The sequence below is a fragment of the Mobula birostris genome, chromosome 9 (genome assembly GCF_030028105.1).
Source record: "Mobula birostris isolate sMobBir1 chromosome 9, sMobBir1.hap1, whole genome shotgun sequence".
Classification (NCBI taxonomy): domain Eukaryota; kingdom Metazoa; phylum Chordata; class Chondrichthyes; order Myliobatiformes; family Myliobatidae; genus Mobula; species Mobula birostris.
In genome coordinates, this window is record NC_092378.1 from 127,192,946 (window position 1) to 127,219,848 (window position 26,903).

The 26,903-nt window shown below is 40.3% G+C and overlaps 1 protein-coding gene across 5 annotated transcripts in view; it reads right to left on the minus strand.

Annotated features, from left to right (window-relative positions):
• tmc5 (transmembrane channel like 5) overlaps positions 1 to 26,903 on the minus strand; it is a 119,801-nt gene that overhangs the window by 32,800 nt on the left and 60,098 nt on the right. For all 5 annotated transcript variants that reach the window (XM_072268786.1, XM_072268788.1, XM_072268785.1 and 2 more), the window contains 9 exons: positions 24,301 to 24,549; positions 22,848 to 22,999; positions 20,599 to 20,740; positions 16,039 to 16,194; positions 4,890 to 5,059; positions 4,279 to 4,354; positions 4,029 to 4,126; positions 3,507 to 3,602; positions 3,338 to 3,413 (listed from right to left, as the gene is read on the minus strand). In XM_072268786.1, coding sequence (XP_072124887.1) covers positions 3,338 to 3,413; positions 3,507 to 3,602; positions 4,029 to 4,126; positions 4,279 to 4,354; positions 4,890 to 5,059; positions 16,039 to 16,194; positions 20,599 to 20,740; positions 22,848 to 22,999; positions 24,301 to 24,549 — 1,215 coding nt within the window. The remainder of the gene's footprint in view (positions 1 to 3,337; positions 3,414 to 3,506; positions 3,603 to 4,028; positions 4,127 to 4,278; positions 4,355 to 4,889; positions 5,060 to 16,038; positions 16,195 to 20,598; positions 20,741 to 22,847; positions 23,000 to 24,300; positions 24,550 to 26,903) is intronic.

Sequence of the window (26,903 nt, forward strand, 5' to 3'; positions counted from 1 at the left end):
AGGTCAAAGATCTTTCATCAGAACTCTTATTTTCATATTGAATTCTCTCTGCAATAAATAATTAAGTTCTGTTAGCTTCCCTACATTCTTGCTGTGCTTGTATGCCCAATTTTTGCATTTATGTGTTAGGCCAACCTAATTGCTTTATATTTCAGAGCTCAAGAATCTCTCACTATTTCAATAATACACTATTTTTGGTTCATTTCCCATGCCAAAATGGAGAATTTCTCCTTTTCCTATATTATACTATATTTACCAGACTTTGCCCATTCACTTAAATCTTTATTCCTGCAGTAGCTTCATGTCCTCTTTGCAACTTAATTTCATACCAGACATTTTGTTATTAGCATATTTAATAATCATACCTTTTGTTCCTTCATCAAAATTATTTAAAAACGATGTACTTGTAAAAGTTGAGGTCCCAGCGCTAGCTCTCTGGCATATTACTCTTTCCATCTTACGATCCTAGACCCACTTATGTTTTAATTTCCTGTAGCCAGTCAATCTGCTACTCATGCAAATGTGTTACCACGACCTTTGATTTTCCCAGTATTTGATATAGCCTCGTATTTGGAACTGAATTCCCCAAAACTCATTTTGACTTTGCCCAAATGCCCTGTAATCTCTCTTCTCCCCTCTCCCATCGGGCAGAAGATACAAAAGCCTGAAAACATGTACCATCAGGCTCACGGACAGCTTCTATCCCACTGTTAGCAGACTCTTGAATGGACCTTTTGCATGATCAAATGGACTCTTGACCTCACAATCTACCTCATTATGATCTTGTATTTATCATTTACACGCACTGCACCTTTTCAGTAGATTTTGCACTTTATTCTGCATTATTATTTTACCTTATTCTAGCTCAATGCACTGTGTAATGATTTGATCAGTATGCAAGACAAGCTTCTCAATGTATATTGATATATGTGAAAATAACAAAAAAACCCCTGGGTTTGTGGAACAATCTATGTTCCGTACCTATTCTGGTATCTGTCCCCCACTTTTCCTTCGCTACATCGACGACTGCATTGGCGCTGCTTCCTGCACGCATGCAGAACTCGTTGACTTTATTAACTTTGCCTCCAACTTTCACCCTGCCCTCAAGTTTACCTGGTCCATTTCTGACACCTCCCTCCCCTTTCTAGATCTTTCTGTCTCTGTCTCTGGAGACAGCTTATCCACTGATGTCTACTATAAGCCTACTGACTCTCACAGCTATCTGGACTATTCCTCTTCTCACCCTGTCTCTTGCAAAAACGCCATCCCCTTCTCGCAATTCCTCCGTCTCCGCCGCATCTGCTCTCAGGATGAGGCTTTTCATTCTAGGACAAGGGAGATGTCTTCCTTTTTTAAAGAAAGGGGCTTCCCTTCCTCCACTATCAACTCTGCTCTTAAACGCATCTCCCCCATTTCACGTACACCTGCTCTCACTCCATCCTCCCGCCACCCCACTAGGAATAGGGTTCCCCTGGTCCTCACCTACCACCCCACCAGCCTCCGGGTCCAGCATATTATTCTCCGTAACTTCCGCCACCTCCAACGGGATCCCACCACTAAGCACATCTTTCCCTCCCCCCCCCCTGCATTCCGCAGGGATCGCTCCCTACGCAACTTCCTTGTCCATTCGTCCCCCCCATCCCTCCCCACTGATCTCCCTCCTGACACTTATCCGTGTAAGCGGAACAAGTGCTACACATGCCCTTACACTTCCTCCCTTACCACAATTCAGGGCCCCAAACAGTCCTTTCAGGTGAGGCAACACTTCACCTGTGAGTCGACTGGGGTGATATACTGCGTCCGGTGCTCCCGATGTGGCCTTTTATATATTGGCGAGACCCGATGCAGACTGGGAGACCGCTTTGCTGAACATCTATGCTCTGTCCGCCAGAGAAAGCAGGATCTCCCAGTGGCCACACATTTTAATTCCACATCCCATTCCCATTCTGACATGTTTATCCACGGCCTCCTCTACTGTAAAGATGAAGCCACACTCAGGTTGGAGGAACAACACCTTATATTCCGTCTGGGTAGCCTCCAACCTGATGGCATGAACATCAACTTCTCTAACTTCCGCTAAGGCCCCACCTCCCCCTCGTACCCCATCTGTTACTTATTTTTATGCATACATTCTTTCTCTCACTCTCTTTTTTCTCCCTCTGTCCCTCTGAATATACCTCTTGCCCATCCTCTGGGTCCCCCCCCCCCCCGTCTTTCTTCCCGGACCTCCTGTCCCATGATCCTCTCGTATCCCCTTTTGCCTATCACCTGCCCAGCTCTTGGCTCTATCCCTCCCCCTCCTGTCTTCTCCTATCATTTTGGATCTCCCCCTCCCCCTCCAACTTTCAAATCCCTTACTCACTCTTCCTTCAGTTAGTCCTGACGAAGGGTCTCGGCCTGAAACGTCGACTGCACCTTTTCCTATAGATGCTGCTTGGCCTGCTGCATTCACCAGCAACTTTGATGTGTGTTGCTTTATACCAAACGTAATGCCTTAATAACAGTTTCTAACATTTGTCCTGTGACATATATTATAAGTTAATTTGACCTTTTGTTTTCTGCTATAGTTCCCTTTTATGAATGCAGTATATGGTGAAGATAACTGAACAATAGTTGAACATGTTGGCCACAGCTGTCCATTCTTCACTATGTGCTCTTACTCACTTCTGATGAGAGTATTACTTGGTAAAAGCTCATCTACCTGCTTTCAATTCTATCAAAATGCAAGAGTCCAAACAACTGTGCCACCTATACAATGCACAGTGAGAAAGTAGATCCTTTGCAGCTATTGGATGAAGGTGGTTGGAGCATCACATCCAATTTTCTGCCGTTCCTTTCTATTCTGTGCTCCCTGCTCCTGTACTGAGGGGTTAAAATCTATTACAGACTGACAGCACAGGAGTGAATCATGAAAGTAGCATCTCACTACTCCCACTAATCGCGAATCAAGTCTTATTTACTTCACTGATGAGATTCTTCCTCCAATGGACAGGGACAAGTAACTTCTTGCAAACCGCTTCAGACTTTAGCATCACATCTTTACTAGAACCAAAGGCTGCACTTTAATCCACCAATTTCTACTGTTGAGTTCACAGCTCCAAAATCCACGGGAAATAAACCTCAGTCCTGTTCAACAACAGAATTGGAATCCATTCATGTAAATTATCATCACTCAGTGTAACTGCAACACAACGGCTAGGTTAAACACTATTACAGGCCGTCTGGATTACTCCCTCCACCCTACATGTTGAGAAATTAAAATTCAGGCTGCAATTTTTACAGGAGTCACAGTTCCAAAAATTTATAATAAATTGTAATATTGGACTATCTACCATACCCTTTTAACGTGAAATGTAATGAAGAACTTAATGATCTGTATTGCTGGTAAAAGGGGTGCAAAGAAAAGTCCAACCCTAAAAATAAAATAAACAAAGAATATTAGTAAATACAGAATACTGAGTGTGTCTAATTTGATACACTTTTTGAAAATATCTCATCCTACTTACCATCCAAGTGTTTGTGCATGGATTAATGCTAGCACATTCCTTGCAATGTCGAATTCTGGTATTCCAAGTTTTGGCCAGCAATATCTCCCTATGACGCTAAAGCAATTTTAGAAAGTAATAGTTGGTATTCCATTAAAATGACTGATTGCTATGCCATTCCATGTTACTTCAAACATTACCATTAAAATTTTCAGCACATTACAGTATAATTAAGTGAGGCTCGAGAAGATAGAGGGCTGGATGGTGATGAGTGGAACGTAGATGGAGAGGGGATAATGAACAATTATATTGTGACTTCGCTAATATGAACAGTGTGAATCAGTCCTGACGATATTAGTTGGGGGGGCGAGAAGTGTGGGGCTGTGGAGCTGGAAGAGGGTGAGCGGATAAGTAGGCAAGGAATACAGTAATAGTATTGGGCTTTATCTATCTTAAAAATAATATTTAACATTTCATTTAATTACAGGATCAAAACTATTAATATTTCAAGCATGACAATACTTTTCAAACCTCAGGGCATACCTTCGAATGAATTCCCCAAAGAAGGAACTGAATAATGAGAAGATAAAATCAGTCACTACAAGTCGGTAGAGATCTTGGCCTACGAAAGTTTCCCAACACTGTTAATCAAACAAATATCACACTTGAATTGAAATTTTGATAGATATTCTTTATAACTCAAACTTTTGTAGACAGAACAAGAGTCATGTTTAGTTATGAATTGGATTTTAGTTAGAATGGCAAATCATAGAAAATGTACCATGAAACATACCTCCATTACATCTGCTACTATCACCAGCCAATAGTAGCACAGAACTCCAGTTATTGACATCTTCAGCAAAACGTTTCTGCGTGAAGAAGTTAATACATTCATTATGCATCAAACGCACTTTTAACTACTGCACCTTGATTTCTGATTCACATTCTCCAATTAAATGGAAAAAGTACGGAGGTCTCCTTGACTCATGTTCTCGGTATTCATAGCTTATTTATTTATTATTATTATTACTAATTTTTTCTCTTTCTTTTCGTATTTACATTTTGTTGTCTTTTGCACATTGGTTGTTGACCGTCCTGTTGGGTGTGGACTTTCATTGATTCTATTGTGTTTCTTGTATTTACTGTGCTTGCCCGCAAGGAAATGAATCTCAGGGTTGTATATGGTGACATGTAAGTTCTTTGATTATAAATTTACTTTGAACTTTGTGTCTTTCTCCACAACTGCTGCCTGACCTCGAGAATATTTCCAGCATTTATTGCTAATGTATAAAGTGATTGCTTTTAAAACATTTACTAAAATTGACAAGAAGCCAGACAGTTCTGTTTTTAATGTTATTTTCCAAGGCAATTTTAACACATGTGATTTACTTAATGAAAAAGTACCTTATAATAAGAACGTATATCTCATGCCATGGATACTTGAATCTTTCCATAAGGCCGAGGAAAGAGAAGAACAATGGTATAAATAAATTGATGCTTGCCACCAGAAAAGGCAAAAACAATGTAGATGCTTGCTTTTGCAGTTCTTCCTTGGTTGCATCTTTTTGAATAATCTGTGAAAATATAAATTAACTGACTTTATTTTGCATTTTTATATGTTCCACATTCAGATTCATTTATCGATTTATCATATATACATGAAAACATACAGTAAACTGCGCCATTTGCGCTAACAACCGACACTACCAGCCCGCAAGTGCACCACACATTCCAGCGGCAACCATACAAGCAAGAACAAGAACACAATGGCAGTAACAAAACAAAACAACAAAATATTATGCCTTATGAGAATAGGTTGAGTGAACTCGGCCTTTTCTCCTTGGAGTGACGGAAAATGAGAGGTGACCTGATAGAGTTGTATAAGATGATGAGAGGCATTGATCGTGTGGATAGTCAGAGGCTTTTTCCCAGGGATGAAACGGCTAACATGAGAGGGCACAGTTTTAAGGTGCTTGGAAGCAGGTACAGAGGAGATGTCGGGGTAAGTTTTTTACGCAGAGAGTGGTGAGTGCGTGGAATGGGCTGCCGGTGATGGTGGTGGAGGTGGATACGATAGGGTCTTTTAAGAGGCTCCTGCATAGGTACATGGAGCTTAGAAAAATAGAGGACAATGGGTAACCCTAGGTAATTTCTCAGGTAAGGACATAGAAACATAGAAAATAGGTGCAGGAGTAGGCCATTCGGCCCTTCGAGCCTGCACCGCCATTTATTATGATCATGGCTGATCATCCAACTCAGAACCCCGCCCCAGCCTTCCCTCCATACCCCCTGACCCCCGTAGCCACAAGGGCCATATCTAACTCCCTCTTAAATATAGCCAATGAACTGGCCTCAACTGTTTCCTGTGGCAGAGAATTCCACAGATTCACCACTCTCTGTGTGAAGAAGTTTTTCCTAATCTCAGTCCTAAAAGGCTTCCCCGCTATCCTCAAACTGTGGCCCCTCATTCTGGACTTCCCCAACATTGGGAACAATCTTCCTGCATCTAGCCTGTCCAATCCCTTTAGGATCTTATATGTTTCAATCAGATCCCCCCTCAATCTTCTAAATTCCAACGAGTACAAGCCCAGTTCATCCAGTCTTTCTTCATATGAAAGTCCTGCCATCCCAGGAATCAATCTGGTGAACCTTCTTCGTATTCCCTCTATGGCAAGGATGTCTTTCCTCAGATTAGGGGACCAAAACTGCACACAATACTCCAGGTGTGGTCTCACCAAGGCCTTGTACAACTGCAGTAGTACCTCCTTGCTCCTGTACTCGAATCCTCTCGCTATAAATGCCAGCATACCATTCGCCTTTTTCACTGCCTGCTGTACCTGAATGCCCACTTTCAATGACTGGTGTATAAGGACACCCAGGTCTCGTTGCACCTCCCCTTTTCCTAATCGGCCACCATTCAGATAATAATCTGTTTTCCTATTTTTGCCACCAAAGTGGATAACTTCACATTTATCCACATTAAATTGCATCTGCCATGAATTTGCCCACTCACTCAACCTATCCAAGTCACCCTGCATCCTCTTAGCATCCTCCTCACAGCTAACACTGCCACCCAGCTTCGTGTCATCCACAAACTTGGAGATACTGCATTTAATTCCCTCATCCAAGTCATTAATATATATTGTAAACAACTGGGGTCCCAGCACTGAGCCTTGCGGTACCCCACTAGTCACCGCCTGCCATTCTGAAAAGGTCCCGTTTATTCCCACTCTTTGCTTCCTGTCTGCTAACCAATTCTCCACCCACACCAATACCTTACCCCCAATACCGTGTGCTTTAAGTTTGCACACTAATCTCCTGTGTGGGACCTTGTCAAAAGCCTTTTGAAAATCCAAATATACCACATCCACTGGTTCTCCCCTATCCACTCTACTAGTTACATCCTCAAAAAATTCTGAGATTCGTCAGACATGATTTTCCTTTCACAAATCCATGCTGACTTTGTCCGATCATTTCACTGGTTTCCAAATGTGCTGTTATCACATCCTTGATAACTGACTCCAGCAGTTTCCCCACCACCGACGTTAGGCTAACCGGTCTATAATTCCCCGGTTTCTCTCTCCCTCCTTTTTTAAAAAGTGGAGTTACATTAGCCACCCTCCAATCCTCAGGAACTAGTCCAGAATCTAACGAGTTTTGAAAAATTATCACTAATGCATCCACTATTTCTTGGGCTACTTCCTTAAGCACTCTAGGATGCAGACCACCTGGCCCTGGGGATTTATCTGCCTTCAATCCCTTCAATTTACCTAACACCACTTCCCTACTAACACGTATTTCGCTCAGTTCTTCCATCTCACTGGACCCTCTGTCCCCTACTATTTCTGGAAGATTATTTATGTCCTCCTTAGTGAAGACAGAACCAAAGTAATTATTCAATTGGTCTGCCATGTCCTTGCTCCTCATAATCAATTCACCTGTTTCTGTCTGCAGGGGACCTACATTTGTCTTTACCAGTCTTTTCCTTTTCACATATCTATAAAAGCTTTTACAGTCAGTTTTTTTGTTCCCTGCCAGTTTTCTCTCATAATCTTTTTTCCCCTTCCTAATTAAGCCCTTTGTCCTCCTCTGCTGAACTCTGAATTTCTCCCAGTCCTCAGGTGAGCCACTTTCTCTGGCTAATTTGTATGCTTCTTCTTTGGAATTGATACTATCCCTAATTTCTCTTGTCAGCCACGGGTGCACTACCTTCCTTGATTTATTCTTTTGCCAAACTGGGATGAACAATTGTTGTAGTTCATCCATGCAACCTTTAAATGCTTGCCATTGCATATCCACCGTCAATCCTTTAAGTGTCATTTGCCAGTCTATCTTAGCTAATTCACGTCTCATATCTTCAAAGTTACCCCTCTTTAAGTTCAGAACCTTTGTTTCTGAATTAACTATGTCACTCTCCATCTTAATGAAGAATTCCACCATATTATGGTCACTCTTACCCAAGGGACCTCTCACGACCAGATTGCTAATTAACCCTTCCTCATTGCTCAAAACCCAGTCCAGAATAGCCTGCTCTCTAGTTGGTTCCTCGACATGTTGGTTCAAAAAACCAACCCGCATACATTCCAAGAAATCCTGTTCCTCAGCACCTTTACCAATTTGGTTCACCCAATCTACATGTAGATTGAAGTCACCCATTATAACTGCTGTTTCTTTATTGCACACATTTCTAATTTCCTGTTTAATACCATCTCCGACCTCACTACTACTGTTAGGTGGCCTGTACACAACTCCCACCAGCGTCTTCTGCCCCTTAGTGTTACGCAGCTTTACCCATATCGATTCCACATCTTCCCGGCTTATGTCCTTCCTTTCTATTGCGTTAATCTCTTCTTTAACCAGCAACGCCACCCCACCTCCCCTTCCTTCATGTCTATCCCTCCTGAATATTGAATATCCCTGAACGTTGAGCTCCCATCCCTGGTCACCCTGGAGCCATGTCTCTGTGATCCCAACTATATCATAATCATTAATAACAATCTGCACTTTCAATTCATCCACCTTATTACGAATGCTCCTTGCATTGACACACAAAGCCTTCAGGCACTCTTTTACAACTCTCTTAGCCCTTATACAATTATGCTGAAAAGTGGCCCTTTTTAATGCTTGCCCTGGATTTGTCGGCCTGCCACTTTTACTTTTCTCCTTAGTACTTTTTACTTCTACCCTCACTTTGCACCCCTCTGTCTCTCTGCACTGGTTCCCATCCCCCTGTTGTGAACTAACCTCCTCACGCCTAGCCTCTTTAATTTGATTCCCACCCCCCAACCATTCTAGTTTAAAGTCACCTCAGTAGCCCCCGCTAATCTCCCTGCCAGGATATTGGTCCCCCTAGGATTCAAGTGTAACCCGTCCTTTTTGTACAGGTCACGCCTGCGCCAAAAGAGGTCCCAATGATCCAAAAACTTGAATCCCTGCCCCCTGCTCCAATCCCTCAGCCACGCATTTATCCTCCACCTCATCGCATTCCTACTCTCACTGTCGCGTGGCACGGGCAGTAATTCCGAGATTACTACCTTTGCGGTCCTTTTTCTCAACTCCCTTCCTAGCTCCCTATATTCTCCTTTCAGGACCTCATCCCTTTTCCTACCTATGTCATTGGTACCTATATGTACCACGATCTCTGGCTCCTCACCCTCCCACTTCAGGATATCTTGGACACAATCAGAAATATCCCGGACCCTGGCACCAGGGAGGCAAACTACCATCCGGGTCTCTGGACTGTGTCCACAGAATCGCCTATCTGACCCCCTTACTATTGAGTCCCCTATCACAACTGCCCTCCTCTTCCTTGCCCTACCCTTCTGAGCTACAGGGCCGGACTCTGTGCTGGAGGCACGGCCACTGTCGCTTCCCCCGGGTAAGCTGTCCCCCCAACAGTACTCAAACAGGAGTACCTGTTGTTAAGGGGCACAGCCACTGGGGTACTCCCTATTACCTGACTTTTCCCCTTCCCCCTCCTAACCGTGACCCACTTGTCTGCCTCCCGTGGCCCCGGCGTGACCACCTGCCTGCAACTCCTCTCTATCACCTCCTCACTCTCCCTGACCAGACGAAGGTCATCGAGCTGCAGCTCCAGTTCCGTAACGCGGTCCCTTAGGAGCTGCATCTCGATGCACTTGGCGCAGATGTAGACGTCCGGGAGGCTTGGAGACTCCAGGGCCTCCCACATCCGACACCGAGAACAGCAAACTGCCCTCACACTCATACTGCCCCTCTCCTCAAATAACAACAGAAAATGAATGCCAAACCTTCCTCGCCTGCTTCCACCTAAGCCCGTTGAGCCAAAGCCCTTAAGTCTTCACTCTGCTCCCGGCTCACTCCGCAGCCCGCAAACTACGCTGCCCGCTCTATGAGGCTCTGTTCCTTTTAAATCTGCCGCACCGCACAGCCCGACGTCACACGCCTGCGCAGTCCCGCCTCTCAGAACGCCGTTGGAGAAAAAAAAATAATGAAAATTTCAAAAATGTCTTTCTTGGCACTCACACTCACACTCTCAGACTCCTTCTTCGAATCAAACCCGAAGCAGGATGTCTGCCCTTTTAAATCTGCCGCGCCGCACTGCCCGACGTCACACGCCTGCGCAGTCCCGCCTCTCAGAACGCCGTTGGAGAAAAAAAAATAACAAAAATTTCAAAAATGTCTTTCTCGGCACTCCCACTCAGACTCTCAGACTCCTTCTTCGAATCCAACATGTTCGGAACAGCTTTGTGGGCTGAAGGGCCTGTATTGTGATGTAGGTTTTCTATGTTCTATGTTTCTAAAATAGCCCCTTTTCACCCTTCCATCCACCTACGCACCCACCCACATACACACGAAAGGGCTCCAAGCTTCCAACCTCCAGACCCTGGACTAGATTCGCAGATATCAGACCTTGGATTTCCAGACCTTCTGATCCAGGGGCTTCAACCAACAGGCCTCGATTTCCGGACTCGCCAATTTCAGTCTTAGAACTTAGGGCTTTGACCTATGGTATTGACCCCGGGATTTGCAGATGATGGGAATTTAAACTCCAGGCCTTGGACTCCAAACTTGCACAAGCTTCCAACCCTAGGACTTGCCAACCTGGGTGGTTATAGCTGGCCCAGACTTATAGACATCGGGCAAGGATTTACGGGCTCGCTGACTTCAGTCTTTGACCTTTGAGTTTCAACTCCACAAATCTATTATTCCGGGACTCGCTGACCTAAAGGTCAGCAGCCTTCAGCTACATCCTCAGGCCTTGCTGATCCGACATCCATCTATAGGAATCACTGGCCTTCTACCATGAAGCTCTCCAAATTGGACTTCAACTCCTCTCCCTGATTCTTCATCTACTGCTTCTAACCTAAAACTCCGTCATCCCTGTCCCTAACCTAACCCTAACTTCCTTGCACCCCCTCCAAAACCATCTGTAAGAACCTAAAACCAACTAAGTCTGAACCATAACTGGGACAGAGACTGCAGCTCTGTGCCATCTTGACCAGATAAATTGGAATACTCTTACCTATTGTACAATTCTGCATCTTAAAATTATGATCTGAATGCACCTTGAGGTTCTCGTACATCTAATCTCCTAGTTGTTAGTGCATAGATTAAACTCCAATTGAAATAATTTCCATTGAGCACATGCTAAAGGTCAGCTCAATTGCAGGCTTCTTTCTTCCTCCTTCCCATCAGCAGGCAATAATCTGTATTCATGCTGCTATTTTTATATATTTCCAGCCTTTCCATGAAATACATCGTAGGAAGTACAGGAATTCAGAGGATTGTCAACTACCCAATAGGTCAGGAGTTCCCAACCTGAGGTCCATGACTCCTCAGTTAATAGTAAAGCTCCATGGCATAAAAAAGTTTGTGAACCCCTGCAATTGGCCTGTGTTAAGGCTCCTACAATCCTATAACCATCTTTCTCCCAGTTTATTATGGTTAATCTAACAAGGTCAGAGCATTGTACAGATTCCTGCACATATATTGCAGAGTTCCTGGGTGTCAATATCCCTAAGGGTCTAACCTGGACTCAAGATATCGATGCAGCTAGAAAGAAAATACAACAGCAGCTGTATTTCATTAGGAGTTAGAGGAGATTTGCTAGGTCACCAAAATCTCTCGCAAACTTCGACAGATGTACCGTGGAGAGCATTCTAACTGGCTGCATCACTGTCTGGAATGGGGGAGGTGGGCTACTGCACAGGATCAAAATAAGCTGCAGCGAGTTGTAAACTTAGTCAGCTCCATCATGGGCATCAGCTGCTGTGGTATCCAGGACATCTTCTAGAAGTGATGCTCAAAAGGGCAGTGTCCACTATTAAGGAGCCCCATCACCCAGGTCATGCCTTGTTCTCATTGCTGCCGTCAGGGTTAAGGTACAGAAGTGTGAAAGAACACATTCAATGATTCAGGGACAGCTTCATCCCCTCTGCCATTTGATTTCTGAATGGACGTTGCACTCTTGAACACTACCTCACTACATTTCTATTTTGATTTTAGCACTAATTTAACTATTTAATATATATATATTTACTGCAATTCAAGTTTTTTTCCATTATTATGTATTGCATTGTACTGTTGCCGCAAAGACAACAAATTTCACAACATATACCGGTGATATTAAACCTGATTTGATTCTGCTACCGACTTCTTCCTCTCATCTGATTCAGATACTTTCCAATAACTATGCTCTGGTAGTTTTTGAGGGTATCTGCCTTTTATTCTGTACTACAATCCAATTCCACACAACAATGCTATTTATTAAGTGATTCAGTTTAGTTTCCCTCTGCATTATTCCATTAGCCTATTGTTAAAAATATAAAACAGTACAGGCCTTTGGCTGATGACGTTGTGCTGACCTTTTAACCTACTGCAAGATCAATGTAACCCTTCTCTCCCATATAACCCCCCTTTTGTTTTCATTCATGTGCCCACCTCTTAAATGTCCCCAATGAATCTGCCTCTACGAGCACACCTGGCAGTGCATTCCATGTACCCACAGCTCTCTGTCTAAAAACCTATTTCTGACATCTCCCCTATACTTTCCTCCAACTATCTTAGAAGTATGTCCTCCCATATTAGCTATTACCGTCCTGGGAAAAAGGTGCTGTCTGTCTACTCTAGCCATGCTTCTTATCATCTTATACACATCTAACACCCTTCTTTGCTCCGAAGAGAGAAGTGCAAGATTGCTCAACCTTTCTTCATAATCCACACAGCATCCTGGTAAATCTCTGCACCCTCTCTAAAGCCTCCACAACCTTCCTAGAATAAGGCAAATAGATAGGTTCTTAATTTTTCTGCTCCTTTTACCTGAAATTATACTGAGAAAACAATTGTGTTGCAAATTTATGTTATTTTTAAACCTAAGATCTTTTTAACTATTTAACTCTAAATGCAAAGGGCTATCAATAAATTTCTAATTAAACCCTAAAGCATCCCTAGGTTATTTTCAAAGCAAGTGCATCTTTTTAATTTATTCTAAAGATGCAGGAAATAATGATCATGACATCTCAAGATGCCTGGAGAAAGCATAAAGCCTTTAACTTTCTGAGAATTAATCATATGGGCAGAAGAGTTCTGTGCTAGCAACTTCCTTTCCTCCAAAAATCATTAGTGAACTACTTAAGATTTAATGGCAAGCAGAACCATTTATAGTAATTATTTTTAGTGTCTTCCCCAAAATAACCATTTTTATTTAATTTGTTTTTTTCATATTTTCCACTTGTAAGAAATCTACTGCATAAAATCACTTTGGCAAAAAATAACTAATGTTTTCTTTTTCTGAATATCCTGGAATCTTAGTTAAAGATTTGGCGAGTATGCTTATCAAAGAATATTTCCCACATTTCACTTCACTGCAGCTATATTTAAGTCACATTACTTGTTTAAAATCATGGCTGTTAAGTTTTTACCCAAAAATATTTTTGAAGTTTTAAAAACCCATGAAATGTGATTTTGAAAAATCCTCTGAGCCAAATTGCCTATATTACTCCTAGCAACTAATCCAAACATTATAGTAAAACATGCTGGTCAATTTCAAATTTCCTAATAAAAATCCAATGTTACTAAATTTGGGACATTTCAACTTTTTTTCTGATGCACTCCACATTTAACAAAGTCTTCCTCTGCTTTCACCCTAATTTTGTAGAGTCACATAACAGAAAAGTATTCCCTTTGCCCCACATATCCATGTTGATTATTTTGCCCATCTATGTTAATCCCTTCTATTTGTACTATGCCTGTATCCTTCTATGGCTTGCCTATTTAACAGCCTACCTAAATGCCTCTCAAACATAGTTATATCTGATTCAACTGTTTCCTCTGAGAGCATGTCTGGTTATCATATTTGTCTCTATGTCAAAACCTTCTCCCCAGATGACCATTAAATCTCCTTCCTCTCACTGTAAACCAATAAAGTTAATCTTGCCACAACACATGGTAGCTCCTGTTGAAGTGGCAATATTGAAAAGTGATTAAGACTGCATCTCTGATTTGGCTTCATTAATATCTAAATTTCAGACCTTCCTAAGGTAATTAAAAATGCTAATCTTTATGATAGAGTTCAATTAATTTCACTAGTGTAATGACTAAAGAATGTTAAATATCGAAAATAATTTATCTGTAGTTCTCTTTGAACGAAACAACTATAGCCATACATTTTCTACATACTCACTCTCCATAATCTAGACGTTTGGTTCTGCTTTTCTGTTCTACCTGTCATTGAAATCTCTGCAGACTTTTGCATGGTTGAAACAAAATCTTCCCCAAATTTCAGGTTCTGAGTTAACCAATTTAGCCAGGGTTGAAAGTGCACTTGCTTTCCTAAATACTCTATGCAAACCGTTCTATCAGCTCTGTATATGTGATACCAGAGTTGCTAAGGCAGAAAGAAAATATAGATTAATAGTTCATATATCTTCATGATGATTCTGAGAATTTTCCATATAAAAACTGTCTAATACACTTGCTGACAACTACAGAATCTGCACAGAACTTGCAGGAAAACATTTTAGAGTTTCAATAAGTACGTGAAAATGTTTTAAAAAATGCTGCAGATACTGGAAATCCAAAATAAAAACCAAAAAAAATGACAGAAATAGTCAGCAGGTGGGCTGCAGCAGCAACAGATACACAAAATTTACAAGAAAAGCATACATTAAAGATAAATTGTACACAATAAGAACAAAAAAAATGTCTACTGTAGTTCCAAGTGGGTAGAGTGTTCCTAGAATGAGGTATTGGTTAGGATGGCTGAAAGGAAGTAGCTGTCTTGAACCTGGAGGTGTAAGATTTCAGCTTCCATGAAATCAATAAATTAATGATAGATTAAGATTGGCAGAATTTGACTGTGTAATAGAAATAATTTTGACATACAAAGTCAACTTTATTTCAATTGTTACCATCTAATCTTTCACGATAAAGTTCAATTAATTTCATGAGAGTATGATTAAGCAATTGAATACTTTAGGAGCAGCTTCTTCCCCTCTGCCATCAGATTTCCGAATGGACAATGAGCTACCTCATGATCTCCTCATAGTGCACTACCTTGCTATTTTTTGCTCTCTTTTTGAACTACTTACTTAATATAATTTTTTCCAAATATATTTATTATTTTAATTTATAGTTTTTATTATTATGCATTGCAATGTACAGCTGCCACAAAACAACAAATTTCTCAACATATGACAATAAAATTAAATATGATTCTGATTCAATGTAATTTATTGAAAATAATTTTCTAGCATTTCTCTAGAGTTGAACAAAACAGTGGGATAGTTGCTGGGGAACTAAGGAATGGACTGAAGTGATGAATTCGATATGGAATGCGACATCTAACCAGACAAAAGAAGAGATAATCAGCATTGAACTAGTAACCAACCACACCAACTAGCCTTTTGTGGTTGGAGACCCTGGTGCTCTGCTGCTGAACAAAAGGGAAGCTCGACATTCTTCTCAAATAAAATGGTGTTTTTCCTTTTTTACTCTTGATCTTGTATGGACTTTTCAGGATTCAGGTTCACCCAATTTCTGATCATCTGTAGCCTACATCTTACACAACCAGCCTTTATTGAAACAGGTGAAAAGGATTTCCTGGTAAAAGGGGATTCCCATCCGCTGTTCTTCTCTCAGGACAGCTTATTAAAACAACCAGCTTTGCAGGTGCATTTGTATCTTTTTCAGGCTCAATGGGAACCAATCAGATCATTTTCCAGTGGTTTCCCTAGGACCTGTACACAAGCAGAACCCATCATATTGGGAGAACAGAGAAATTGACAATTCTATTGTTTAAATAACATTATAGCAATATCATTACACAGTTTATTTGTTGGATGTTTAAGTTACAAAAGCAATCATTCAAAATAGAAATTTTATATTATTTCATACTTCTGAGATTTTTTTGGGATGTTGAATATATACCAGCACCAGATTAACTTTCACCTAACTTACGCATGGCCCTGTTAAGCAACCAGACACTGAACAGTGACATAAGAGAACTGAAATCATCTCTGTACTTTATTAAGCAAGTATCAGAATGTAGAATATGAAATTCATAAGCACATACCTGAAAATTAGATTTAGAATAGAAATAAACTCCAACACAGCAGCCCACTGTTGTACCTAACGAAATAATCCAAGCTATCAGATGAATTAAATATCTCACAATTTTCTGCTTTCTTGTTAATTGTCTCTTGTAACGTGTTTTTTCTGATAACATTTCCTGCAGAAAAATATTTCAGCTCTTTAATTATAGGAATGGTACATGTTTACACATCCTTTAAAAACACCATCACATTTATGGAAAAACTAATTTAACATACCTGAAGAAATTAATTTCTCTTTACATACATAGTCATCTATAAATACTTAGGGAAGAGAACACAAATGATTGGATGCATTGCAGTATTTTAGAATCAAGACTTTGTATGATCTTAGACTCATTTAATTATATTATCATGATATCGTCATTCTTCTGTGTTGACAAATCTGGATCCGGAATTCCCAAACACAGTGGAATACTACATACACTCAATGTGAATCAAACATGCTGCCTGATGCAAAACTAAAGTAATGCTCAATAAGGGATAACTAACAGCAGTCAATATCCATAGGGAGATGACTATTTTTTTTTTCTGGGCGCCCCTTGAAGCTTAAAGTTCATATTTTTCATTATGTTCCTTCAGTTAATTTTCCATACTGTTAGTGGTTTACAGTGGACAATTTTGCCATATATATTAACTCATCAGTAACACCTGAACCTAAGGGGAATCAATATTCATGCAGGCAAGATTGCTAGAGGGAGGAGAAGATGGTGGCACGACGCAGCTCGTGGCAGCCACTCCGCTAGTGATGTCTGTCATTTGACAAGTAGGGTGCCATGCACAATCCTGATTTGTTGGAGACAGACGTGAGAGTACGGAGGAACATCTGGTGAAACTTCTGAAATGCCTGCTTCGCTGCTGCTGCTACTGTGTGGTCCAGAATCTCTGGAGGAGAAGGCCCTGAGTCCTAGGCTTTGCTTGTTGCTTGGTGGCCGGGGCGGGGTCGAAGCGCTCAGCAGAGTATGGTGCTCAGAGAGGCTGTGTTGGAGGGGCTGGTCGGAGGCTCGAAGTTTTCGGATGGACTCAAGAGTCCACTGTGGTCGGGTGCTTCCAATGGTGCTGCATCGGCAAGTTGGCAGTGCTTGGAGGTTCATGACAGGGAGAGTTTCTCCCTTCTGCCACCTGCGTGAGATGATGAGGCTATTGGGACTTTGAGACTTTTCTTACCGTGCCCATGATCTGCTCTTTATTAAATTATGGTATTGCTTTGCACTGTTGTAACTATACGTGATAATTACATGGTTTTGTCAGTTTTAGTCTTGATTTGTCCTGTGTATTCTTGTGATATCATTCTGGAGGAACGTTGTATCATTTTTTAATGCATGCATTTCTAAATGATAATAAACGAGGACTGAGTGTCCTCATAATCTAATCTAAACTAGAACTGTTGGGGAGTGTTTAACCTAATTTGGCAGGGAGATGGGAAATGCACACAGTACGTGGAATAAGGCAGCAGTGCAGCTAGAGGTAGGCAGATATAACGTCAGCATCACTGAGTCACGGCTGGAAACTTAACATACAAGGATACATATTGTACCAAAAGGACAGCCAGATAGGCAGAGGGGGTGGTCAGGCTCTGTTGGTAAAAAAAAACACGAAAATCACTTCTTTAGAAAAAGCTAACATAGGATCAGAAGATGTAGAATCCTTGTGGGTAGAGTTAAGAAACTGCAAGGGTAAAAAGACCTAGTTGGGAATTATATATAGGCCTCTGAACAGTGGCCAGGATGTGGGTGTGGGGTACAAATTACAAAAGGATTTAGATGAAACATGTATAATAGGCAATGTTTTGATAGTCATGGAGGATTTTAATATGCAGGTATATTGGGAAAATCAGGTTGGTACTGAAATTTGTAGAAGGCTTATGAGGTGGCTTTTTAGAGCAGCCAGTGGTTGAGTTCACTAGGGGGAAGGCAATTATCTATTGGTATTGTGTTATGAGCCAGGTTTGATTAGGGACCCCGAAGGTAAAGGAACCCTTAGGAGACAGTGATGATAATATGATAAAATTCACCCTGCAATTTGAGAGGGAGAAGCTAAAGTCAGAAGTATCAGTATTATAGTGGGGTAAAGGAAATTACAAAGGCATGAGAGGGGAACTGGCCAAAGTTATTTGAAAGGGGACACTAGCAGGGATGATGACAGAACAGCAATGGCTGAAGTTTCAGGGAGCAATTCAGAAGGCACAGGATAGATACATCCCAAAGATGAAGTATTCCAAAGAGAGGATAAGGCAATTGTGGCTGACAAGGGAAGACAAGAACAGCATAAAAGCAAAAGAGAGGGCATATAATATATCAAAAAGTAGTGGGAAGTTAAAGGACTGGGAAACTTTCAAAAACCAACAAAAGGTAATAATACAGAGGCATGTGATAAAGTAGGCCAAAGTTAGCATACTTTCCTTCAGGGAAATCTTGAGAAATCTCTTGGAATTCTTTGAGGAAATAACAAGCAGGATAGACAAAGGAGAGTCAGTGGATGTTATTTACTTGGATTTTCAGAAGGCTTGTGACAAGGTGCTGCACAAGAGGCTGCTTTAACAGTATAAGAGCCCAAGATAATACAAGAACGATATTAGCATGGATAGAAGCCTGGCTGACTGGCAGGAGGCAGAGTGGGAATAAAGGGGGACTTTGCTGGCTGGTGACCACTGGTATTCCGCAGGGGTCGGTGACGGGACCGCATCTTTTACCATTATATGCCAATAATTTGGATGATGGAATTAATGGCTTTGTGGTCAAATTTGTGGATGGTGGATAGGTGGAGGAGCCATTAGTGATGAGGAAGCAGGGAGTCAGCTGAAGGACAGATTGGGAGAATGTGCGAAGAGGTGGCAGCTGGAATATAGTGTAAGGAAGTGTATGGTCATGCACTTTGGTAGGAGGAATAAAGGCGTAGACTATTTTTTAAACAGGGAGAGAATTCAAAAGACAGAGATGCAGGGGGACTTAGGACTCCCTTAAGATTAACTTGCAGGTTGAGTTGGTGGTAACAAAGGCAAATGCAATGTTAACATTCATCCTGTGAGAACCAGAATATAAGAACAATGAAGTAATATTGATCTTTATAAGGCATTGGTCAGACTGTACTTGGAGTATTGTGAGCAGTTTTGGGCCCTTTATCCGAGAAAAATATGTGCTAACTTTGGAGAGGGTCCACAGGAGGTTCACGAGAAAGAATCTAGGAAAGGGATTGTTATCGAATGAGGAGCATTTGATGGCTCTAGGCCTGTACTCATTTGAGTTTAGAAAAATGAAAGGGATCTCACTGAAACCTATCAAATATTGAAATCCCTTGATAGAGTGGATGTGGAGAAGATGTTCCTATAGCGGGTGATACACACAAAATGCTGAAGGAACTCAGCAGGCCAGGCAGTATCTATGGAAAAAAGCACAGTCGACATTTCGGGCCGAAACCCTATAAGGGGCAATCTAGGACCAGAGTTCACAGCCTCAGAATAAAGAAATGCCCATTTAGAACAGAACTGAAGAGGAATTTATTTAATTAGAGGGTGCTGAATCTGTGGAATTCATTGTCACAGATGGCTGTGGAAGCCAAGTCATTGAGTATATTTAAAGCAGAGGTTGATAGATTCTTGATTAGTCAGGGTTTCGAAAGTTATCAGGGAGAACGAGAGAATGGTGTTTAGAGGAATAATAAATCAGCCATGATGGTATGGCAGAGCAAACCCGATGGGCCAAATGGCCAAATTCTGCTCCTACAGTATGTCTTATGGTTTTATCTACGTTTTACAGCACTGTTGAACCTTCTATGGAAAACAATCTATTAGATCCAGCTGAAGTAACTGATCAGAATGCTTCAAACTCTGGAAAGTCCTTACCCCATTATAAACAACAGCAAACTGAATTATGAAGCAACTAACATATGCTGTTGTTACTCTTATATTAAGTTTAGAAGATACCTTATTAGTATCAATATGTATTGTTGAAACACTGGACTAATAATTTTCAGGCTGAATCAATTGTTATTAAAATGACACAGAACATCTTTTTAGAATGTAGACTTGGAATTTGGTTATTATTGTCATATTACTGAGAAGCCATAAAAAAACGTCATGCATGCTATTCATACAAATCAAATTATTACATGCTCCAACGAGGGTAAAACAACATAAAGCAGTATCAGAATGCAGACTAAAGTATAACATCTACAGAGAAACTACAACTCAAGTGAATAATAAGGTGCAGGATCATAATGAAGTAGTAGATTGTGAGGTCAAGAGTCTATCTTATTGTACCGTGAAACTATTCAATAGTCTTACAACAGTGGGCCGGAAGCTGTGTACGAGCGTGATTGTACTCACTTTCAGGCTTTGGTATCTTCTACGCAATGGGAGAGGGCAGAAGAGAGAAAGTTCATGGCGGATGGGGTTTTTGATAAGGCTAGCTGCTTTACTGAGAGAGTGAGAAATATAGAAGTTTCCTTTATAAAACTTAGATATTCCAGCACATGAAATTATTATTCCATTGTTTAAGCTGCAACATATTAATATCTGCACATACCTTTAACTGTGTGCTCAGGCTAGTTTTTTTCAGTTGAACAGTTTTTTCATTAGTTATGTTAAAATCCCATGAACATAGAAGCCAGGCTGCCTCACCAGACGAAGTACCAATTGTGAAGTTTTCATTGAATGACTTTGCTATACTGTAATAGAAAATTGAATAAGTGCACAGGCATAAACAGTTTTTTTTGTGCTGATTTAGAATTTAGAAAAAAGTAGCTGTTGAGTTTGTGCTCTTTTAAAAAGTTGCAAGACTGTTTAATTATCTTTGCAATTTTGTTGTAAAAACTAATGATGGGGATATATTAAATGATGAAATGCAGACCAGAGTGGTCCAAAACTCAAAGCAGAATGCTGCAAGTTCCCAGAAGTTCAGACTGTATGGAGAGAGGAAAACTAAGTCAATATTATCGATGGATCACCTTACCACAAAACTGACCAGTTCTGTTACAAACACTAAAGTAAGTCATCTGAAATTGTTGAATTTGGTATCAAGTCCGAAAATATCATTATGATATTTTTGGCCAAAGATGAGACGCTGTTACTCACTCTTACACAGGGCTTCCCTGTAACAGGATAAGATGCTGCAGATAAACCAGCATGGTACTGGGAGAGAGAATTAAAATGACCAGCAAGTGGAAGCTCAGGGTGTGTGAAAGTGATCTGTTAAGTAGTTCCTCAGTCTGCTTTTGATTTTAACAAAGTGTGCACATTCAGAGCAGTACATTCAATTGTAAGGACAGGAAATGAATCACTATCTCACCTGGAAAGACATTTTGGGACCCTGGATGGTGAAAAGGGTTGATGTAAAACAAAAGGCATTGGATCTCCTGTGAATGGGAATATGTTGTGGGAAGGGAAGTATTTGGTGGAGATGGAATCACTGACTAAGGAGCTGCAAAGGAAGCGGTCTCTTTGGAATTCAAAATTACAAAGGAAAATGCGCCTGATAATAAATTCTCACAATTGACGACAGAAATTTGAAAGGATTGAGAAGCTGGTGAGTGAAAGCAGGGAACCTGAAGAACCCTATCTTTGTTCTGTCCAGGAGGTGCTCTGGCCAGTAAGAGGGGGTGAAATCAGAGGCATGGGAAAAAAGATGAGATGCAGCTAGGTCTCTGTACAGGATAAACTACAGTTGAGGAAGTACATCAAAGGCATCTCGGAAGCATCTTCATGGTAGGGTTTAGATCACATACGTTGGAGGGAACGGGAAGAATGAAACAGTCTTTGCAGGAAATAGAGTGGGAGAAATTACAGTTTAGACGGCTGTACGAGTCTTTGGCTTGTAAAAGGCATTAGGAACTAACCTATTTCTTGATATGGAGAAAGAGAAAACCAGAAAGGGAAGGGAGGAGTCAGAGATGAAATAGATGACATTGGAAATTGGCAGCAGAAGTAATTAAATTTGTGTTCTGTATATATCTGCAGGAAAGTCTGATCTGCTGAAAACTTCCAGCATTCAACTTTTGAAATCATACACTCTGACTGGCATTTCACAGCTTTTACACAGTCTTTTGTTTATCTTCTCTCTTTCTCCAACTGCCCTCATTAATATCTTAACCAGGTACAATAATGCAACAAGCTTTGTCTCGCCTTCTCAGGGGTATTTCCTTTGGCCTGTACATTGCATCCACACTCTCTACAACTTGTTTCAAACTTTCCCTGTTTAAAAAGGACTTCAGTGTGAAATATTCACTCTATGTCTCTGTCCATTTATTCTGTGTTTTCAGCATTTTCTACTTCTATTTCTGATATCCAGCACCTGCATTTTTTAAAAAAATTGCTTCCTTCCTATTGAATGAAGGAGGTAAAGGTAATCATGTTTCTTTCAAGTTAGAGGGAGCTTTACAGAAGCAATCTTATTTTGAAACACCAGTAGAAACTGCATGAGTGTATTATTCCCAATTAATTGACTTATCCATGTGCCTTATCACATATGTGTAATGCAATATTCTAGGCACATGGTACAGAAATGGAGCAGGAGTTTGCGTTTGCAGGGAAAGGAGACAATGCATCTCTGCCATTATCTTTGCAAAGTGGTAGCTCAGGTGCCATGAGGACAAAACACAGAACAATGCAAAAGGAGGGAGGTACATTAGCAACCAGCAGTAAGGCATGGGAGTAAAGAAATCTGTATGATGTACGTACGTTGTTACTTGTTTCTTATTTTGCTAACATAAGCAAATCAATGTCAATACAGCAGTTTACACTTGATGGTAAAAAAATGAAAGGATTATATCCAATTACCTGTAAACCAGATACAGAAAGCAAATCAGCATGTAGAATCCAAATGTGAGAAAATAAGCAAGCTGCATATTGTACATTGCAGCAGAAGGACTTGCTTGAATGCTAGCATTGGTATAAAACCCATAATAAAACACGGTCTGTGTAAAATAGCCCTGCAAGAAATAGAGGTTGTCAAGATTGGGAAATTCCACAACAGTCCATTCCAAATCCTCCCATCACTGCGGAGTTTCTACTCTAGAGAGCAGTGTAGACATTTTAAAACCTGCCAGTGCACTCATTTGGAATGAGGAAATAGATGATAATAACAGCAAAATTGCGACAAAGGTTTTTAAGCAGATTATTAAAAAAGTACAAGCTAATATTTTTCTAGTTTTATTGTTCTAGATTTCATCAGGCCTTTTCTGGTTACCTGGGATAATCAATTCCATATTGACCCACAACAGATTTGACATATTCATCCAATTTCTTTTTTCAAATTTTGTTAAATTATCTAGCTTGGTGTCTTAAAGTGATCCAATTTCTCTTTTATTCAAAACAAATGTACCTACCGCTAGAAGCATTAATTTTGACAATTTGTCCATCAAATTGTCCACTATTTTGAAAATCTCTCTCTGAATTCTATTTAATCTTCCCTTACTTATGGAGGGAAATATCTTATTTTAGAAGTCTTTCTTTACAAAAAAGAACTTCTGGCTGTTCTGGGAAAAAAAAGTTCTCGCAAATATCAACGTAAATGGCAGCAGTTTCCCCTTTCCAATATCTCTCGCAAGCAGTAACACTAAAGAGCATACAAAGACAAGAAAGCAGGAAACATTTAAATGACATTTTATGCACAATATAGTTCTTTAAACATAATGAAAACATGCTTGTACAATCAAAGCAGAAGTTGAAAAAAATCAAATAAACTTTTCTAATTTGCATTTTAAAATTCCTGATATTCTGAATTATTTATGCAAAGAACGTACAAAAAGCATAATAAAATTGTCATCTAGGGTCAATTAGATAAGTTTTCATGATATTCTACAGTGGGAATTGGATGTATAAAACTTAAGTTCACATCAGTTAAGTGATCTTAACATGATAGCAATGGGAAAAGCTGTATACAATATAGCCTCAGCTGTATTACAAAACACAGATTTGACTCTTCTGCATTCATTTGCAAAAATCCCAAAGTTACTACATGGAATACTAATGGTGATCAAAAGCCAGGCCAATATTTGACATTCATTGTATATCTTGGTGATTGCCCACCTTCTATTTTCAATATCTATTTAACATTGTTTCATTGGTCTTATGGATAAATATTCTAGTTATCACGTTAGCTTACTGTTAGCCAAATGAAATAATATAAGTTAAGTTACTCTGTTTGCTTAGGCCTTACTTTTATTTCAACTTGTAATTGCTATACTACTTCTCTTTCTATAGTAAATTTGGATTGTTTAAGGATACTTACTGCGCCAGTGAGAAGCTCCAAGCCTGTGAAAGTGAGGTTGTTGGGATCCAAGGCAAAGAATTGTGGAATGGTAATGAAGCTGAAGTTAATCAGGAAGGAAAAGACGTTAAACATAAGTAGCCACTTGAGGAAGGTGAAATAAGAGAGAACTCCTGTTCCGAACATGCCACCAATAATTTTCAGGGATCTATGCCACGGATGAATGGAGTATAAAATTTCAGTCATGGTTTCACGAAAGTGTCGAAGAGACTGTAAAATGAGAACAAGGAGCAAACATTAACATTACATTGAATTGGTATGTGTGGAATCTTTTCATTTTTCTGAAAGTAAACATCAGCTATCCTTTCAGCAATCAGAAAGACAAGAAGCCTGCACTCAATAAACTATGTGGTCAGGAGCCATGAAATGGGATACTCAGATGCCCTTTCCATTATTGCCAATGATTTCAACCGGGCCAACTTCAAGATTGTTACCAAAATACTACCAGCACATCTCCTGTCCCACCAAATGGCCTAAATATACTTCATCATTGATATACAACCATCAAAAGATGCCTACCAAGCATACCCCATCCATATATTGGTAAATCAGCCCACCAGGCTATGAACCTACTCCCTGCATACAAACAGAAGGCGAAATGAGAGGATCTGGTACAGAAAGCTCTATTATGCTGGTCTGAGGAAACTGATTAAAAAAAAACTACATACAAACAACAAATGTGCAATTTGGACAAACAGCAAATACAGGAAAAAAGATAGATAGTAAACAAGAATTGTAGAGTCCTTGAAAGTGAGTCCATAAGTTGTAGGATCAGTTCAGTTTTGAGATGAATGAAGTTATCCACACTGGTTCAGGAACCTGATGGTTGAAGGGTAAGTACTGTTCCTTAACCTGGTGCTATGTGACCTAAGACTCCTGTACCTCTTTCCTGATGGCAGCAGTCATTGGAGCTGTACTTAACCTCACAGTCTTAAGTATAAAGCAAGTAGAGCAGGGGGCTAAACACACTCTCTTGTGGTGATGCTATGCTGATCTCATCATGGTGAGACCTGAGCATGGATAAAAAAAAAATTGGAATCAAGAGGCAAGTTGAAGGTTTTGGTTGTGACACCAAAAAATAAAAGACATTGCTGGAAATTTAGGAAATGTTCTCCACTAGTTCAGTCACATCTAGCACAAAGGAATGGAATTTGATTGTCGTAGATCATCAAATCATAGCATGGAAATAGTGACCGTTGCTTACTTCATTATTAACTATTTCTCCATCCATATGTCTGAAATGAGGGTATTTAAGGGTAACTGCTTAGTAGTCAGACCCATTCACAATTCCGCAAGAAACTTCCCATTTAAAGTTTGATCTTAACACTAAGGTTCATTCTTGTGTACATAATTTCAGATGGGTCTTTCTTGAAGGTAGGATTGGATATTGCTAAAACTGATGATGAGGAGACTATGATGTTGACTGAGATAGATACTTAAATAAACTAGACTAATTAGCTTGACTAGTCTATGGCAAAGCTCCTAATCTTGACCCACAACATCGTAATTTATGAAATGTACTATTGGATCACTTTTGCTATGTGAGTTTGCCATAACTTGTGATTTACATAATTTTTGTTGTGAATTGATACAACTGAGTCGGAGAGAAATCAGTTCATTGTCACAGATCTGGCATCACATTGAAGCCAGACAAAAAAAAACAGAAGGTTTGTAAATAGGAGATCAAGCAGGATCTGTGGAGAGAGAATCAGAGTCAAATATCTTTCATGATATTTAGATAAAGAGGTGTTAACATGCTGAGAAGAGGAAGAGAATACATTCAAGAAGTTGTGCAATAAGATGGAAATTTTTGTTAATTGCATCGCCACCTCTTTTGAAATTTAATTTTTTTCCATGCTCCACCTGTTTTTTGTCCATCTTAATATCTCCTTATGTTCAACTGTTTTCAGTTCTGATGAAAAGACATTGACTTGTAATGTTAACAGTTTCTCTCTCCACCCATACTGTACTGCCTGACCCACGGAGCATTTCTAACATTTATTCCTTTTATTTCAGATTTCCAGCGTTAATGGTATACTACTTTTGCATGGCTGATTTTAGCTTTTTTATACTTTATTTTGTGAATCAAATTCAAATGTCCCTTTGATCTGGGTGATGTAGTGGTGTTGTACGGGGTCCACCTCTCTTGAGAAAAACTGGCTCCACCGCAATAGCAGGTGCATGTGTTTTCTTAAGTGTTCCCAATTTTTTATGCAAAGTCCCAAAATGTGAAAGTATAGGTGAGGAAGCAACCACAACTCCACCAGGAGGATCACCCACCAAAACCAACCACCACTTTGAAGGACTGTACCATTGCTGGATATGACCAGAGCAGCACGTCAAAGAGCACATTGCAAAGGTGATCATCTTGGAGCAGCTACTAACCCTAGGACAGTTTGACCTGGGTCAGAGACAATGGACTGACAGTGGCAAAACCAGTAGGTCATCAATGCCCACTGAAGGGGCCCACAATGGCCCCACTCTTCAGCCATAGAGGTACCAGAGACCAGAATGACGGATGGGACACTGGAGGTAACCCTGTTGGGGTGGGGAGTAAAAAAGGG